Source organism: Centroberyx gerrardi, chromosome 12 (assembly GCF_048128805.1).
Source record: "Centroberyx gerrardi isolate f3 chromosome 12, fCenGer3.hap1.cur.20231027, whole genome shotgun sequence".
Classification (NCBI taxonomy): domain Eukaryota; kingdom Metazoa; phylum Chordata; class Actinopteri; order Beryciformes; family Berycidae; genus Centroberyx; species Centroberyx gerrardi.
The window spans coordinates 20331519-20346427 of record NC_136008.1 but is presented as its reverse complement, the minus strand read 5'-3'; the positions used below and the strand labels follow the sequence as shown (position 1 = coordinate 20346427).

Sequence of the window (14909 nt, the reverse complement as noted above, 5' to 3'; positions counted from 1 at the left end):
CATGGAGACTGTGTGGCTGACACATGGTCGCCTCGTTGTGTCCCTCCTGTGTCATACAGTACTTAATATAGCCTTGATGTAATGATGAGACACTGTTTACACAGACTTAACATTTCCGTGTGTGTTCACATACCATACGTTCAGTACATGCTTACATGGGTTACAGGCAGATATTGCCAGACTCAGTGTATGTTAGTCGCTCACAGTGTAGACAAACTGTTTATGTGCTAGCAGAAACCTTCCAAGCAGCACCCGGGATACTTGTAGAAACCTTCGCCCCCTCTTTTCTTCTCCTCCTTATAGCCCCACGGGGGTCCAGAAAGCCTCCTAGTCTCTGCGCACCTTATTGCGTGCCCCCTCATGGCTGTGTTAACAGCCATTTTATTCCTCTCCATAAAGTGGGGTGGGGTGCTGTAATGCAGTGGGATTGTTCCAACAGGGCTACAGGCTCAAGGGGGGGGGATTGAGCCAGGTAAATCCCCGAGCCAGGGCCCTCTGTTGGGGGTTGACCCCCCTACCAGCGGCCTGGACTTAGACCCAGGCTACGTCAACACCACCAGCAGTCCCTGGAAATGCAGATTCACCTCCCCGAATGAAAAACAAATGTTCCATGCAATAGCTTGTTTAATAGCAGTGTAAAGAGGTCACCTCCTTTGCAGGATGTGCTTTTTTTCTGTCTTGATCCATTCTCAGTATTAAGGTGCTTTTAAAAGTGCACAGTTAATCCTGGTGAGGTGCTGTTTTATGCAGCGAGAGGAAGATTGGTGAGGTCCTCTGGAGTGAGACTGCGTTTCATTCTCCTCGTCAAAGGATGCCAAGGCTGATTTAAAAAGGAAAAGGTAGAGTGCGTAAAAGTACACTTCTTTAACTGTACTGCCAAGTCCTGTTTTTATTAGCTTTTACTGCTTAATGACATGGCAAAGATAATGAACTATAATGAACCGCAGTGGCAATCGATGGTGATCCAGTATAAAGGAACAGAAAGGTAGAGAATAGTTATATCAGAATAGCTTGAAAGGAGCTTGTTAACTAAGATTGGACAGAACAAATATGTTTGAGCCGGATCTTGTGTCTGTTGAAAATGATTAATTTCATCAGCTCAACGCAATACACTTATCTGAAACGGAGATGAACGACTATCATAAATCTCTAAGACACTTCCTGGTTTATATCACGGCATGTGGGAAGTATATGATGGATCAAAGCCTTTTATTGAGATCTAATTTTGATATGGAAGACATGAAAATGAAAGTGGACCGCTGCGGCCCATCTCTGTTTGAGTAAAGCCAAACAGTTGACATCTGTTGTAACTTCCCAGCTAGAAAGATGAATTTGCTATATCCCCCCGTTCCGTTCTTGATCATTGGACCCGTGGTCCCACTTTGCACCACTCCCTCATATGCTGGAGCTATCTTCAGCTCACTAACACCCCCCCTCTCCCTCCCTCCATATGCGCACAACAAATACAAAAACAAACAGACCCGCACCAGTGGCAAGCACTCAGAAAGATTGGCGCGGGCCCCCCTTTGATAAGTGCTGAGCTTTATATTTTGCTCATCAGAAATGAAACACAACATTAAGCCATTCATTAAAGTCAACTAAGGCTAATTATCCCTCATTTACCCAAGTGCCCGAGGGGCAGGAGAGCCCCATATATTTAAGCCCAGATGTGTCGGTGAGTCAGTCGGGAGATAGCAGACCGCAGATGAGGCTGCTCAGCTCTCTCTGGGTCCTGTGGTTTCCAGGCGCATCAGACACAGCGGGCCGGTCGTCATGCCTGTTCACCGCCTGGCTGCTGACGTTACCCTGATGACACCATTGGCTGAGTAGAGTAAGGATTCAATTAAAGAAAAAAAAAAGTTGTTAGGGGTCCGTGTTACAGTGATCAGTTCACTATTTTAATTCAAAATTTGAAAAGTGGAAAGTTTAGTGCAATATTTCAAATTCTTGATGGGCGGGGGGCAAGACGACCGTCCCCACTGACGGATAAGAAGCAAGTGCAGCCATTGCTTTTTTGGAAGTGCAGCCCAGTTTAGTCAGGGACCAATATTCAATTGAATTCAATTGAAAACAACATAAATAAGAAAAACTCTTCTCTGTTGCATCCCCACTTTGTGATTTAGGCCGATAAGACGGGTGTATGTTTATGTATAAATCTTGCAGCTTTATACTAATAAGCATTACATGGACTGGCAGGAGATATCTATCAACTATTAGGAATTAAAAGGAATTCCATAAGCATGGAATTAAATTAAGGATACTCTGTAATGTTGTGATCTAATGAAGGTAGAATGCTGCGTTCCATTCAAGTCGGAAGTTGGAAATTCACAGCTAGTAGATTGTAATTACAACCTTTGTGCATTTCAGTGATCCAGCTTGGAAAAACCAGGGAAGAAACATGGACGCCTGTGAGATTTTCCTTGCTTTGCTTGCAACTTAAAATACTGTTCCCCATGTAACAGCTAATGTTATGTCCATTATTTTGGCAATGTTAGGTAGCTAGCACAGAACATTAGCAACTGTAAGCACAACTTCACTTTACTTCACTTTACTTCAAATTTAAATGTTTAGCCATTTACCACACAGGTGTTTTGATGGATTTATCATGCAATGCTGAAAGTCAAACTTAAGTGTATTTTGAGGATTATTAACGGCATGCCAACTGCAACCTTGGAAACCTTGGGGTTTGGAAATCTGGACCGAGTTTCCTTCTTGAAATTCCAACTACCAAAGGCCCGTTCCATTGCATTTTTCCTAGTAGGAAGGAGGAATTCCCGACTTTCCAACATCTCTGGAACAAAGTGTAGGTACATGGGTGTGAGAGTGTAGCTCAGGTCAGTGTAGATTGGGTGGTGCTGGGATGGCAGAACTTACTGTTGAGCCTTCCAGAAGTGTCACTGGACTAATTTAACATCTGTGATGGGAGGTTTCTACTCGACAACCCCGATGACATACTCACACTCACCCACCTCTTCCCTCTGACATCCAAGCCAGGTTCCTACAGAGCTGCTCACCCAAACAGCATAAGGGAACAGTTAACATCCCATCCTGTGTATTGTTAAATACAGCAGATCACCACTCGGGCCTAAGTGAAGTGTGCGGGGTCATCGTCTGTACTGTAGTCTTCATCCCTCCTGGACAGGTTGTGGGTGCTGCTTGGTGTGACCGACCTTCTCCAGAGGGGAAAAAACACGCTGTCCGCACTGACCATCGGGCAAATTAATCACTGTGTCAGTCATGCATGTTTTGCCGGGACTTCGCCGCTTAGAGACGTTAATCTCCGAGGCGGGTTTTCGCTTTTACTTATTGTCAGTGAAACGGAGCTTCAAAGAGCGGAGCGGTGAGCTAACCTGCTTTTTTAATCTCCGCGCAGATCCTCCACCGGGCCATAGATGAGAAAATAATGACCAACCTAATCCCAACATTAGCTTTTTAAATCGGAATGCATATGTTTTAAATCATTCTCGCCAAGCGGCTCTGTGATAGTAAGCAGAGCATGGGGGAAAGAGAGAGAAAGAATGAAAGAGAGTGAATGAAAGAGTATGATCCGGAGTAACCTTGTTAGGGCTAAGTGACGCTGTGCAGAGAGGCTCTTGTCAGTTGGTTGGCAGGATGAGCTTCTTATAAAAGATCGTCCGCCCTGTCAAAAGGCTGATTTCTTTTCTTTTTTTTTTCCTACATCTGATGCACATATCTCTATCCCAGTATTCCCCGGTAGTTTTCTTCTCAAATTTGTAGCACTTTCACTCTCTCTGGGTCTGTATCTGTCACAAATCTCTGCCATTTCCACTTCATCATTATTTTCATCTCTTCATCATTTTCTTGTTTCTCTTCTACCTTGCTGTCAGGGATGTAGTGGAGGCTACAGCCAACTAAACTCTATTTATCTATGTCTTTATTCTCGAAATGGAGTTTACCTTACTTTTTATTTGCAAGAATTTAGTTTATCCACCGTTTTAGGCAGACATAACTCTTCATGATGTAAATTCATAGTACACATCATGGTAAGCAGTATCAAACTGATATAAGTTCAGTGATGATAGGAGCACAAATTAATGCTTTTTTGAAGATAAAATAGATTTTTATTTATATTTGTGGTTGTTATGGTGGTTGGCTTATGATGACCATTAACTGGAGGCCGTAGTTTTCTGTCCTTTTTTATTCATCACTACATCACTTCATACCATTAATTTTCTGCTCTAACTTGCCTCAACAACTACTTTTCTTGTGAGAAACATCAAGTTTAGTTTTATTTTTTTAAACCATGAAATTAAAATGACAAATCAACCTACAACAGCATGTTCCTGCGCATAAGCCCCATCAAAAGTTGTAGTAATGCAGGCTAGTAACAATGTTAACATGGCTTACACCTGTATGAACTATAGGTCACTTTAGGTCATGCCGCCGTTTCCCACCTATAAACCAAGCGAGAACTCATTTCAGCAGCAGTAAAGGGCAGTGTCAGAGCATGTATCCTTTTCCCAGACAGAGGAGTTGTCGGTGTGTGAGTAAGGAGAGCACTGGCTGGCCACAGATCCGTTCCCCTTCACAGCATTATAAATGTATGTGTGAGGAGGCCCTTAATGGCTGCTAATCCAATTTCTGCCACTGAAATCAAATCTCACTGGCGCCAGTAGTTCTCTCCTTCCCTCACAAATAATGGCCTCCGCTTTGGCCTGTTTATGAAAAAGATGAGCCGCCAAAAATTCCGGCTTTACCTTACTAAGTCCGCCCGAATCTTCTTCGAAATTGTTATGATTTTTTTCCCCCCACGTCCTATGAAAGTTATTAATTGACGGTCTGAGGTTAGCAGCGTCTAGTGGCGGGATGTAGTAACAGGAGAGTGGAGGAGAGGTTTTCAGCAGCATCGGAGCCCATTTACCGTATGTCTTAATGCCTTCTCGAGGTCAGCCATCGATTCTCCTCAAACCGCAAGCAATGGAGATAAGATTAGGCCTTCGATTCCTGCACTGCCGCCGGAGCCGTTAGTGGATGAAGTCACTTGGCCTGTGCCGGCAGCCAGTGCATTGCTCGTTTTATCAGGTCATGGCCTCTGTGATTGTAGGTTTACGTATAGAGGCCCCCCCGCAGGAGCGGCAGGCCAAACACAAAATAATCTTCTATTTATTTTTTGCGGCTTTAATTTCCTTGTGAAAAGTTCCTCCGGTGACAAAGAAGTAAATATAAGCCCAGTGTTGGAAAAATATGACAGTGTTGCATAGTGCAGACTTTCTCTCATGTAAGAGAATACATTCTCTTCAGTTCAGTCTCCTTTTCCAAAACAAATATATTAGGTTTGAGACAGATGAAGGGAGCTTTGGCTTTGGCTTCCTTCCCCCTGGATATGGATTTGACTGATTATCTTTCAGTGCATCAGTTAGACAAGTAGTCATATTGCCATTCCGCAAGGAGATATTATATTGGAGCGCTAGTCTAATAATATGATATGTCTAATAGTGCTTAACTCTTAGTTGGATCTCCACCATGCAGTCTTCTCCATATTGCTGAGGGCCTCAAATAGCATCAGTGGGGGACAGAGAGGGATAGAGAGAAAGAGAATGATGGGTGGGGAGGGAAAAGAAGGAGAAAGCGGTGGATCCCGATTGGTTTTGAGTGGTTATGGGGGAACTCCCATCCCAGTGCATGCAGGGAAGTTTAATATTCGTTTGCCCGCTGTTTGGGCAGCTGATAAGATTGTAAGTGTCACTAGAAGATACAGGCATTTCTCAAATACCCATAGGTGATATACATGCATAGACGCGCATGTATACCACATACGCACACACACACACACACATATATCATATACATACAGTATATATAGATATAGATATAAAGGAATGTCACAAAGGTCATTTTTGACAGCGGTAAACAACTATCCCACAACAGCTTCTGCTTCTGATTCAGAAATACAAAACATTTTGATTTGCTCATGAGATTTCTTTTTGTTTGTTTGTTTAATTTACTTTCACTGCAAAGTCAAACATGAAAAGTCAGGCAGATGAAGATTGTATCTATGAAGGAAAACTAAACATTGGTAAAATTATGGCTTGCTGTAGTGATGCTAACTGCAGCCAAAGCGGAAAGTAAAGTATAAAAAAAGGCTTACAACTTTGTGATAAAAGCCATTCTCCCTCTTTGATTTAAGTCTTACTGTGCCAGTTGCAGCATTAGAAAAAAAAAAAAGACAGAAAATGATTTGAAACTTACTGTGCCTTCCAAGACAAAATTATCTTTACATGCTCCAAGATTTATGAATTTGTTCTTGGTTTTGAAAGCAATTGAGATGACTTAATCATTTCTTTCCAGGCAAATTAAACTGTTTCCTCTGTGAACCCTGGTAATCAGCTTAAGTGATTACATCGGTCGTAAATATGAGATGATGAAAGCTTAGTGTTCAGAGTGCATTGTGCCCTAAGGAAAGGCTAAATGGGAGTTCTTGGTTAGATAGGATAGGCCATCTCAGTAGCATTGTATCAGATGCTGGGGGAAGGGGTTTATGTGGGTATTGGTTGCCCTCTAGCTGTCAGCATTGAGAACTTGGGTTATGAAATATAGTCTGAAATAGTTGTGGAGGAGAGTTTATTGAGTGCCATCAGTTCATGGTTTTGGGGAGCTTGAGCAGAGCCTTAAAAAAGGAATCAGTTGCAACAGCTAAATTGGTGGCCAGTAGAAGCCAAAGCTTGTCATCTGCTATTAAACATGGTGCATAAGATCATAAATGGGAGAGCAAATGAGTATCTTCCAAATTATTTTCTGAGGGTGGATGAGGTACAAGTCCATGATGGATAAGGTTTCGTTCCTGTATACTGGAGCGATCCAGAATATCTTGGTGGAATTAAAGAGAGATGACTGGAAAGCATCAGGGAGCGGCTTATCGAGTCTAGTTGGTTCCTGCTGTAGGAGACGTCCATTAATTGTCTGCGAATTATATTTTTAGGAGAATTGTTTTCTTTATTCTGTGTGTATATTAGATAATAATTTGACTTGTATGCTGTCTTGACACCTGTCATCAACTTGATACAGCTGAAGGAACCACAAGGAGCATCATGGAAACAAGGCTAGGGTTTTTTCCTGTTATCCTTGACAAGAAAGAAAGAAAGAAAAAAGAAAGAAAGAAAGAAAGAAAGAAAGAAAGAAAGAAAGAAAGAAAGAAAGAAAAGAGTGGATATGATCATTCATCAGGCTTTATCCTAAAGCTCAGTTAAAATTTTGGATGCAGTGTGAATGTAAAGCTGCTGAATTTGTTTCTTTCCTGTATCGTAGAGATGAGAGTGAGGGCATAGCCACTGTAGTTTGTAGTGTGTATGTGTGTGTGTGTGTGTGTGTGTGTTGTGTTGTAAGTGGTGTTACAGAGTGCGTAAAGCAGTTTGGATTACAGATCTCCTGCCCAGTCCTGAACTAGCCAGGAAAAGTACTTTTTAACTTAACTCTCACATATTTATTTGTGCTTCACGCAATTGCCGTAAATGCAGGCTTTTTCAGTTTAAATGTAGCCTTGCGTCCAAGGAATGGCCCACGAGGGCTTTGCCTGTTACAGAGGGAGTTTAATACTGCAGCATGTACTTTATTGCCGTCAAATGTAATTCGTCTTGAGTTGATTGCACCGAAGGCCATGTTTATGAAGCACATAGCAACACTGTTTTGAATGAAAATTACCTCTTTAAAGAGCAATTAGGAAAAAAAACCTATAGGCCAAATGCCTTTGAGCTTCAGGTCTGAAGTAACAGACATTATCATACTGCAAGTCACCCCAAACATCTAAAGAGACATCTACTAAACAAGCGTGAAAAGGTCTGTTCTGTTAATATTTTTCAATTAAAGGGCATGAGAGTTTTGATCAAAGAGATGTGAAAAGTCTTTACGAGAAAGCTGTTGATTTGGAGGCTGCAGCGCTTTCAGGGGGAGATTTTAGACTAGGAGTTATGTGCAGGAAACATTATTGCCATGGCTTAGAGTGGCAATGTGACCCAAAATAGCACGATTGAATTAATTGCAGGAAATTGCTCTGAAATGGTTTGATGTTTGCATGCATCTGTATTATTCATTGAGAGACCCTATTAGCAGAGCAATATCTTCTTTTCTCATGCGTGTCGCCTTAAAGCAGAGGATATTTTTTGGAGAATGGGCAATGGGACTTGGCTTTTTTTTTGGAGGTGCTTAAAGTGCCACCGCAATGCCAGTACATGTGAGAAGGCAATTAGAGATAATGCCACATATTACACACTTTTACCTCTCTTTCCTGAGAGAAATGGCTTGAACAAGTGCAGTAATAAGACCCAGAGTCGGGCTGCGGAAGCCTGCGTTCGAGACTTGGTTTTATGTAGCGTTTTTCTGTACTTTCCCCCTCAGCGAACCATAGCGTGGCTTGTTTCTTTGTGTTCTAGATCAGGATCCAGATAGCATCTCATCATCCAAGCCTTACTCTACTTTTCCCCCCATTAGATTTTCTTTCCCCTTAAATTCCCTCACACTCACTCTCCCTCGCACACATACATCTCGCACACACACACACACACCTCGTTATCTTATTTGTGGCCTTTGGCAGCCAGATTGTTGCCTTGTGGTTCGGTAGCCAGAGTTTTCTCTGTCACAGAGAGCCGTGGGTGCAGAACCTCCACCGCACAAGCTTCCATGAGAGCAGGAAGTCAGCTCCCAGCATGCCTTGCCCGCCCCAGTGAAACCTGGGATGCATTAACCTTGGGCTGGAGGACCTTTCCAGCTTGGAAAGAGAGTTATGCAACTTCCCAAATTTATCTCTGTGTTCCCCAGCAGTGATAGTGGAAGTGTATGGAAGTGAATAGATATTTGTTTAGAGTCGGGGTTCAGTCCCAGTGTGAAGCAAACCAAACCCCAATATGTGATGTTCTCTCTTATATGGTAGGCTACATTATGGCCTTTTTTATTGACAAATGTTACATAACACATATTACTCAAGACCATTTCTGAATCTTTCAGCATCCACAGATACTTGCAGCACCCGCATGATCCATCAATGAGCTTGTATTTAAATAAAATCTCAACTTTTGTAAATCTTTGGCTTGTTATTCCATCGTCTTTTTCAAATTTTCCCAACACTCGGAACACTAAAAGCAAATGTGCTCACTACCGCACCACACAGTCACCAATAAACTCCTTATAATTAGGCCAGATCAATGGGTCATATAAGGAGTTTTCTAGCAACCCTATAGTGCACATTTTAGCTACAAAAGCTGAGGAGATATTATTCCAAAGGAGAGGGTGGTTGCTGCTTGAAGTACTTGAGCACAATCGATGTAATAACCAACGACAATTTATTTCTCTGTCTTTCTGTCTTTATTCCCAGGGGGCTCAGGGAAGCACCGAACCAAAGAACCAAAGAAGAAGAACAACAAGCAGAGGCTCCGGTTTCGGGCCCAGAACCAGCACAGCGACCACTTGGCCTCTGTGCGCTCCAGCCAGTGAGGACTGAAACTACCAACTACCCATGGAACAAAGAACCAACGCAAAGCTGCTAGCCGCTGCTCCACCCATGTCCCGACAAATGACCCCGCCCCCCCCTCACCCAAATCCCCCCCCCCCGCCCCAGCACACAGCCATAACCCACAATCCCAGTCACTTACGTAACAGCGCCTACATGTCTAACGTACGATATCGGTATCAACACACTAATCACATGCTCAGTGTCTCTGCCTCCTGCTGATCCCCACCCCCCACCCGCCACCCGCCACTCCCCGGCGTACCGAAGCAGTGACCAGCCGGTCGACTCAGCGCCGCCTTGGTCTGCCCCCACCCCCTCCCCTCCTTCCCCCACCCCCCCGCCTTGCCTTGCCTTGCCTTGCCTTGTGGACCCTTACAGTTGACATTATTGAACTTGTTTCCCGTCATTAACAATGTCATTAGCCGTCCGGGGGTGATGGAGGAAGACGGAGGGGGCAACCAGAGACTGAGGAGGCGAGAGAGCGCGAGACAGAGGGAGGTGGACATTGCTAGGAGAGAGGGAGCGAGGGAGCGGACGGGGCAACGGAGGAGGACAAGCGATCCTGACGGAGGAGAGGAGAAAGAAACGAGGGGACGAACGAGCAAAAAAAGGAGGAGGATGACGACGCGAAGAAGAGATTCGGCAGAAGCAAACGATGCTGATGGACACGAAACTGACATCTTGAACTAAAAAGAGACTGTTTTTTTTGTTCCTGTATTTATGTCAAAGCTACCCTTACGTTCCCTCTAATGGAGACGGAGTGTTCCCATGTATGGCCTTTATGTTATGTACATTTTTGAGAGTAATGTTAAAGAAATTACCATGCATAGTTGCAAAGTATTTTATTCTCAGCACAAACTGTTTACGTTCAGACCGCTTTATGCTCTAACTGTATAGTGTGGATAAAAAAAGAAATTTAGTTGTTCGACTAGCATGGCAACAAACTCATGTGTACATAGTTTATCTAATTATGAAAGCTTATTACTGTATTTTCAGTATTGACTCGTTCACCGTTCTAAATGTTTTAGAGATAAAAAGGTTGTAATACCAAGCTACAGATTAAAAAGATTAAAAACAAAATAATAAACATAGCCACCACATAGCTATTACATTTATATGGTATATATTTGATTTATTTATTAATTCTATTTTGTACTTTTGTGTTCAGTGAGAATTTTTGCCTCATACTGTTACTCTTATATGCTGAAATATTCTTTGAATTCCTTATACCAATACATATCTTTAACAAGTGGAAAAGGTTTTTGTCTGATATGTCATGTCAAGCAAAGTGTCGTATCACATTCATTTGACCTCATCTACTGATTTCAATGTTTCGAAGAAAAAAAAACCAAGCGAAAGTATGCTTTGTTTGACATATTCTAGGTTTAATAATCAGGATCCAGCAAATATATGGTCATAGGACTGCATATGTGTACATTGTGTTTTATTAAAATACATTTCATGTGACTGTATGACGAAGCCTTTCATTCTTGCCTATGGGCTACAATATATGCGGCTAAAATCCCTGCTGCCATTTCTCTGGTCTCACTTCGGTATACAATTATGTGATTTCAAAAACATTTGGGAAATCAATCATGTCGCGCTGCATGACACAAGTGCTACCTCCAGCCAAAGGATTGGATATGGTCGATCGGGCCTTAGCAGCATGACGGCACTGTTAAGGGCTTGTAATTCACTATGACGTATCCTCATGCATAGTATAAAGCCATGCATGTCGTTGGTGGCTCATTCATTTCCAACCTCATCATGTAACGCACTAACAACTGTATTTGGCTGTGGGTCTTGTCTTTCGTCACACACACCCATTCATTCACCTTTTTATGTGAAGCGCGTCACACTTTTCATGGTAATCGAAACATCAAATAAATAGATATAAAAGTCTCCTCTGGGCTAAATCTGCCTGGTATATGCCAAAGAAAAAAAAATGTTTTAATGTGAGTCACGGCCAATTTAGCCGGAGATCCATACTGTATAATCACTGTCTCTTAAAAAAAAAGGCCAGATCTGCCAGACAGCTTATGGATGCACAGTAGCGAATGAATCACGTTGTGTCACATATATATCATCCTGGGAGACACAGACCACAGTCTTCCTGCCCCTGCTAATCCTCTGGAGGCACACATGATATTTCCATAGGGAGGCTGTCAGTGTTGAAATACCCCACTCTCTGTACTCCCTATTCATCTCCAGGCCTAATACACAGCAGGTTTAACCGGTGCCTGAACATCTTTCACAGGTGTTTTAAGGAGGCACAGGATATTTTACACACTGGGCCATTCATTTTCACAGCTTACCACTTCGACTGAGTCACGTTTGGGCCTCCTCATTGTCATAAAATTGCATATTCCTTTCAAATAATCCTTAACGCTGCACGGGTGAGGTCAATAAACCACTGGATGCAGCCAGTCAGTCAGCCAGTGAATGAAGCAAAGCAAAAAAAAATCACTGTTGCAGCGAATGAAATAAAGAGTAGATGTAGCGAGTTGTTTTAAAAGACATCTGCTGCTGGTTACAAGTTAATGAACGATTCACAGATGTCATCCCCTGGGCCAGACTATCACTGCTCCAGACTGGGGGATTAAACCTAAAGGCTTAAGGAGAGGAACTGCACTGAAGTGGATTCATTAAGCAGAAGACCACCAGCACCACTAAAACACACATTACGGCGTCTACAGTGGAAAACTAAAGGCGCGCCGAGAGAATCGCTGCGGCACGTTTAGGGTGAATAGGTCTCTTTGTTTTCCCCCTCACCTTTCCCCACTGACACCCATCCAGTTGTTTTCTGCCGCTCGCATCCTTGTGACTGTGAGAAACAGAAAGGCACTGATGGTATTCCCAGTGTTGTTACAGTAAGAGGGTTAGCATTCATCCACACATCAGAAGGAATGGTCCTCCCTGTGTAAACCACTTCTGTAAACCTGTGTGTATGTGTGTGTGTGTGTGTGTGTGTGTGTGTGCGTGTGTGTGTGTTTTATGTCTGTACTGACTGTGGTTAGGTGGCTGAGACTGAAGCTCCCTTTTAATCTGACAGAGAGCATTTTCATTAGTTCTGTTGGGTCCTATTATTAAAGCCGGCTTCAAAGGCACAACAAGTGAAACCACGAAGAGGAAATGGCTCAGTGGGCTCTGAACTGTATAGATCAGTGATAGCTATCTAAGCTTTAAAAGCAGGATGTTATGGTGCATAAGTGCATGTACTGTAGGCACTGCATGTACCTCGCAGGTAATGCAATAAGAGGAGGGCCTCAAGGTTCCTGCTCTACATTGGAATCTGTCCTTGGCGATATACTGTACTGAATGTGCAGTTGTGGCACGGTGACACATTCGTTCCAATGCAGATGGCAGGAATGGAAGTTATGACATTGGTGGGGCAAATAACATTGCCCGGGATAATAAACGTTGTAATAATTTGCTGTTTTTAATAACTGTATAATGAGGCATTGCTTGCCCTTTGAGTTGAGGGGAAATCTGGAATCATTAATGTTCATATGGGCTTGAGTGTTTGGCATGGGCCGACACGGCAATGAGTAGGAACACACTGTGGTGTCAAAGGACAAGCGGGTCTTAATAGTAAGAACAAGTTTACCATATGTCAGCCATCACACTGTGTGCGAGGCTACTAAGTGGCATTAATGGGTGATTTTTTATTCCCAAACCCAGACAAACTCCCTTCCTAATTGCAAAATGCATCCAAAGTCCACTTCCTCTGAATTCAGATTGGCTTCATTTAGAGTTGCTAGGTAACACGTTAATTCCATAAATAAATATGTAGTCCAATAAAAGCTAATTGCCTGTGACAGTCATTTGCTTTCACTCCAGAGACATTTCAAGATGGGAAATTGAAAATGGATCCCGAGCAGTACTGGAAGTCCGTAGCTAATGCCGTGTTCTGTATGAATGGCAGGGTGCAGCAGCTGAACTGGGTGTCACACCGTCACGTAACCCCTCCACATCTGCCTCACCTGCTGGACGGGAAGGGAAACGAGTGGAGGTTCACGCTGAAGATTCATGGTTGTAACGCCCACCTTGCGTATTAATGTCACCGCGCTGTCTTTGATTATTTTCAGTCTTGGACGACAAATGGGGGAATATTTATGAGTCACTTGCTGTGGTCGTGTTTCTCTGGTTAGGCTTCATAACAGCAGGTGCAGCGTGGGCCATGGGATCTATATCACCGTCCATTACACGGAACAGACAGGCATTTCTATACTGACCTGGTATGCCATTTCCTTCGGGTGCTGTAAGTCGTTTTTGGCTTATTTAACCCCACGTTCTTCCGTTCCTCTAAAATACCTGACTTTTACCTTCACACTGAGACCCAAACAAAACACAAAGGCACTGTCCCTGTGCGCTTGAGGGGAATAGAGGCAAAGCAGCTCTGTCCTTCCATTCAGGATGTGACACACAAGGTCTTTATGACCTGAACTGAATCATACTGCGCACCTAAAACACATTAGTGATTACTGGCTAGGCAAACAATTCCCCTTACTGGTGCACTGAGAGCCATGGGCACAACCGTTATATTGGGCTCAGGAGCCAGCTGGTAAGGACAAATCCACAAGGATTCCTATTTTCCCCCTCCTGCTTCTTTGGCAGCCCTTCTCCATTCATTCAATTTTTATATGTGCCTAGTAGCCGTGTTACTACCGGTTTCAAGGGAGAATTAATCAGAAACAGGTCTTATTAAAACGTATTAAGACCAGTTGAATTGGATGTAATGCGCCCAGTAAGGGCCCAGAAGGGTCGTATCTGCACCGTAGCTGACACTAGTGGCCCTCTAGGAGCGGGGCTACGCTATCCTGTAGTGGCACTGCACTGGTTCCAGGGGGGCTATTCAGGCACTTGAGCCAAGAGTGTTGCATTGTGGGTAAGCAGGTTTTAAGGGGGTATGAGTACAGTAGGGGGTAAAGGAGGGTCTCATTGTCCAGGAATGTTTACCTTCCCCCTCGCCTTCATTCAGGGACGGATTATGCAGCGCCATGCTTCAGAGGCAACCTTTGCCTCCACTTGGAGGGTCTATGGAGGAAATATTCATTCATACATATACACAACAGGCATTATCCTCATAATAAGAAGCCTGGTTGATTGCTCCCCCAGGCCATGGTGAAGAGGTGGGAGTGGAGCCTTTGCAGCAGGGTGTCATACCTCAGTCTCCCTCGCTGGGCTGTGCTGTCTGGGAAGGCTGGAGCCAGCGATGCTCCCTGTGTGTGCAGCGCAGTCGTCAGCCATCCTCAGCTCAGCGGATTTTATTGGGCAGTGTGGCGTTGTGTGGGTTGTAGAAAACGTGTTTAATCAACTCAGCTGTAGGGGAGGTCTTGACCTCGTGTCAATAGTTCCCAGCCTTGATTGTGCGTGTGTGTGTGTGTGTGTGTGTGTGTGTGTGTGACTTCATGTCAATGGTTCCCAGCCTTCGCTGTGGAGTGTGACC

General features: G+C 43.6%; 1 protein-coding gene across 1 annotated transcript in view; it reads left to right on the top strand.

Moving 5' to 3' along the window:
- rspo2 (R-spondin 2) overlaps positions 1–10932 on the top strand; it is a 57163-nt gene extending 46231 nt beyond the window's left edge. Inside the window, exon 6 of the mRNA XM_071902372.2 lies at positions 9326–10932. Coding sequence (XP_071758473.1) covers positions 9326–9444 — 119 coding nt within the window. The 3' untranslated portion in view covers positions 9445–10932. The remainder of the gene's footprint in view (positions 1–9325) is intronic.
- Positions 10933–14909: the final 3977 nt, after the last annotated feature.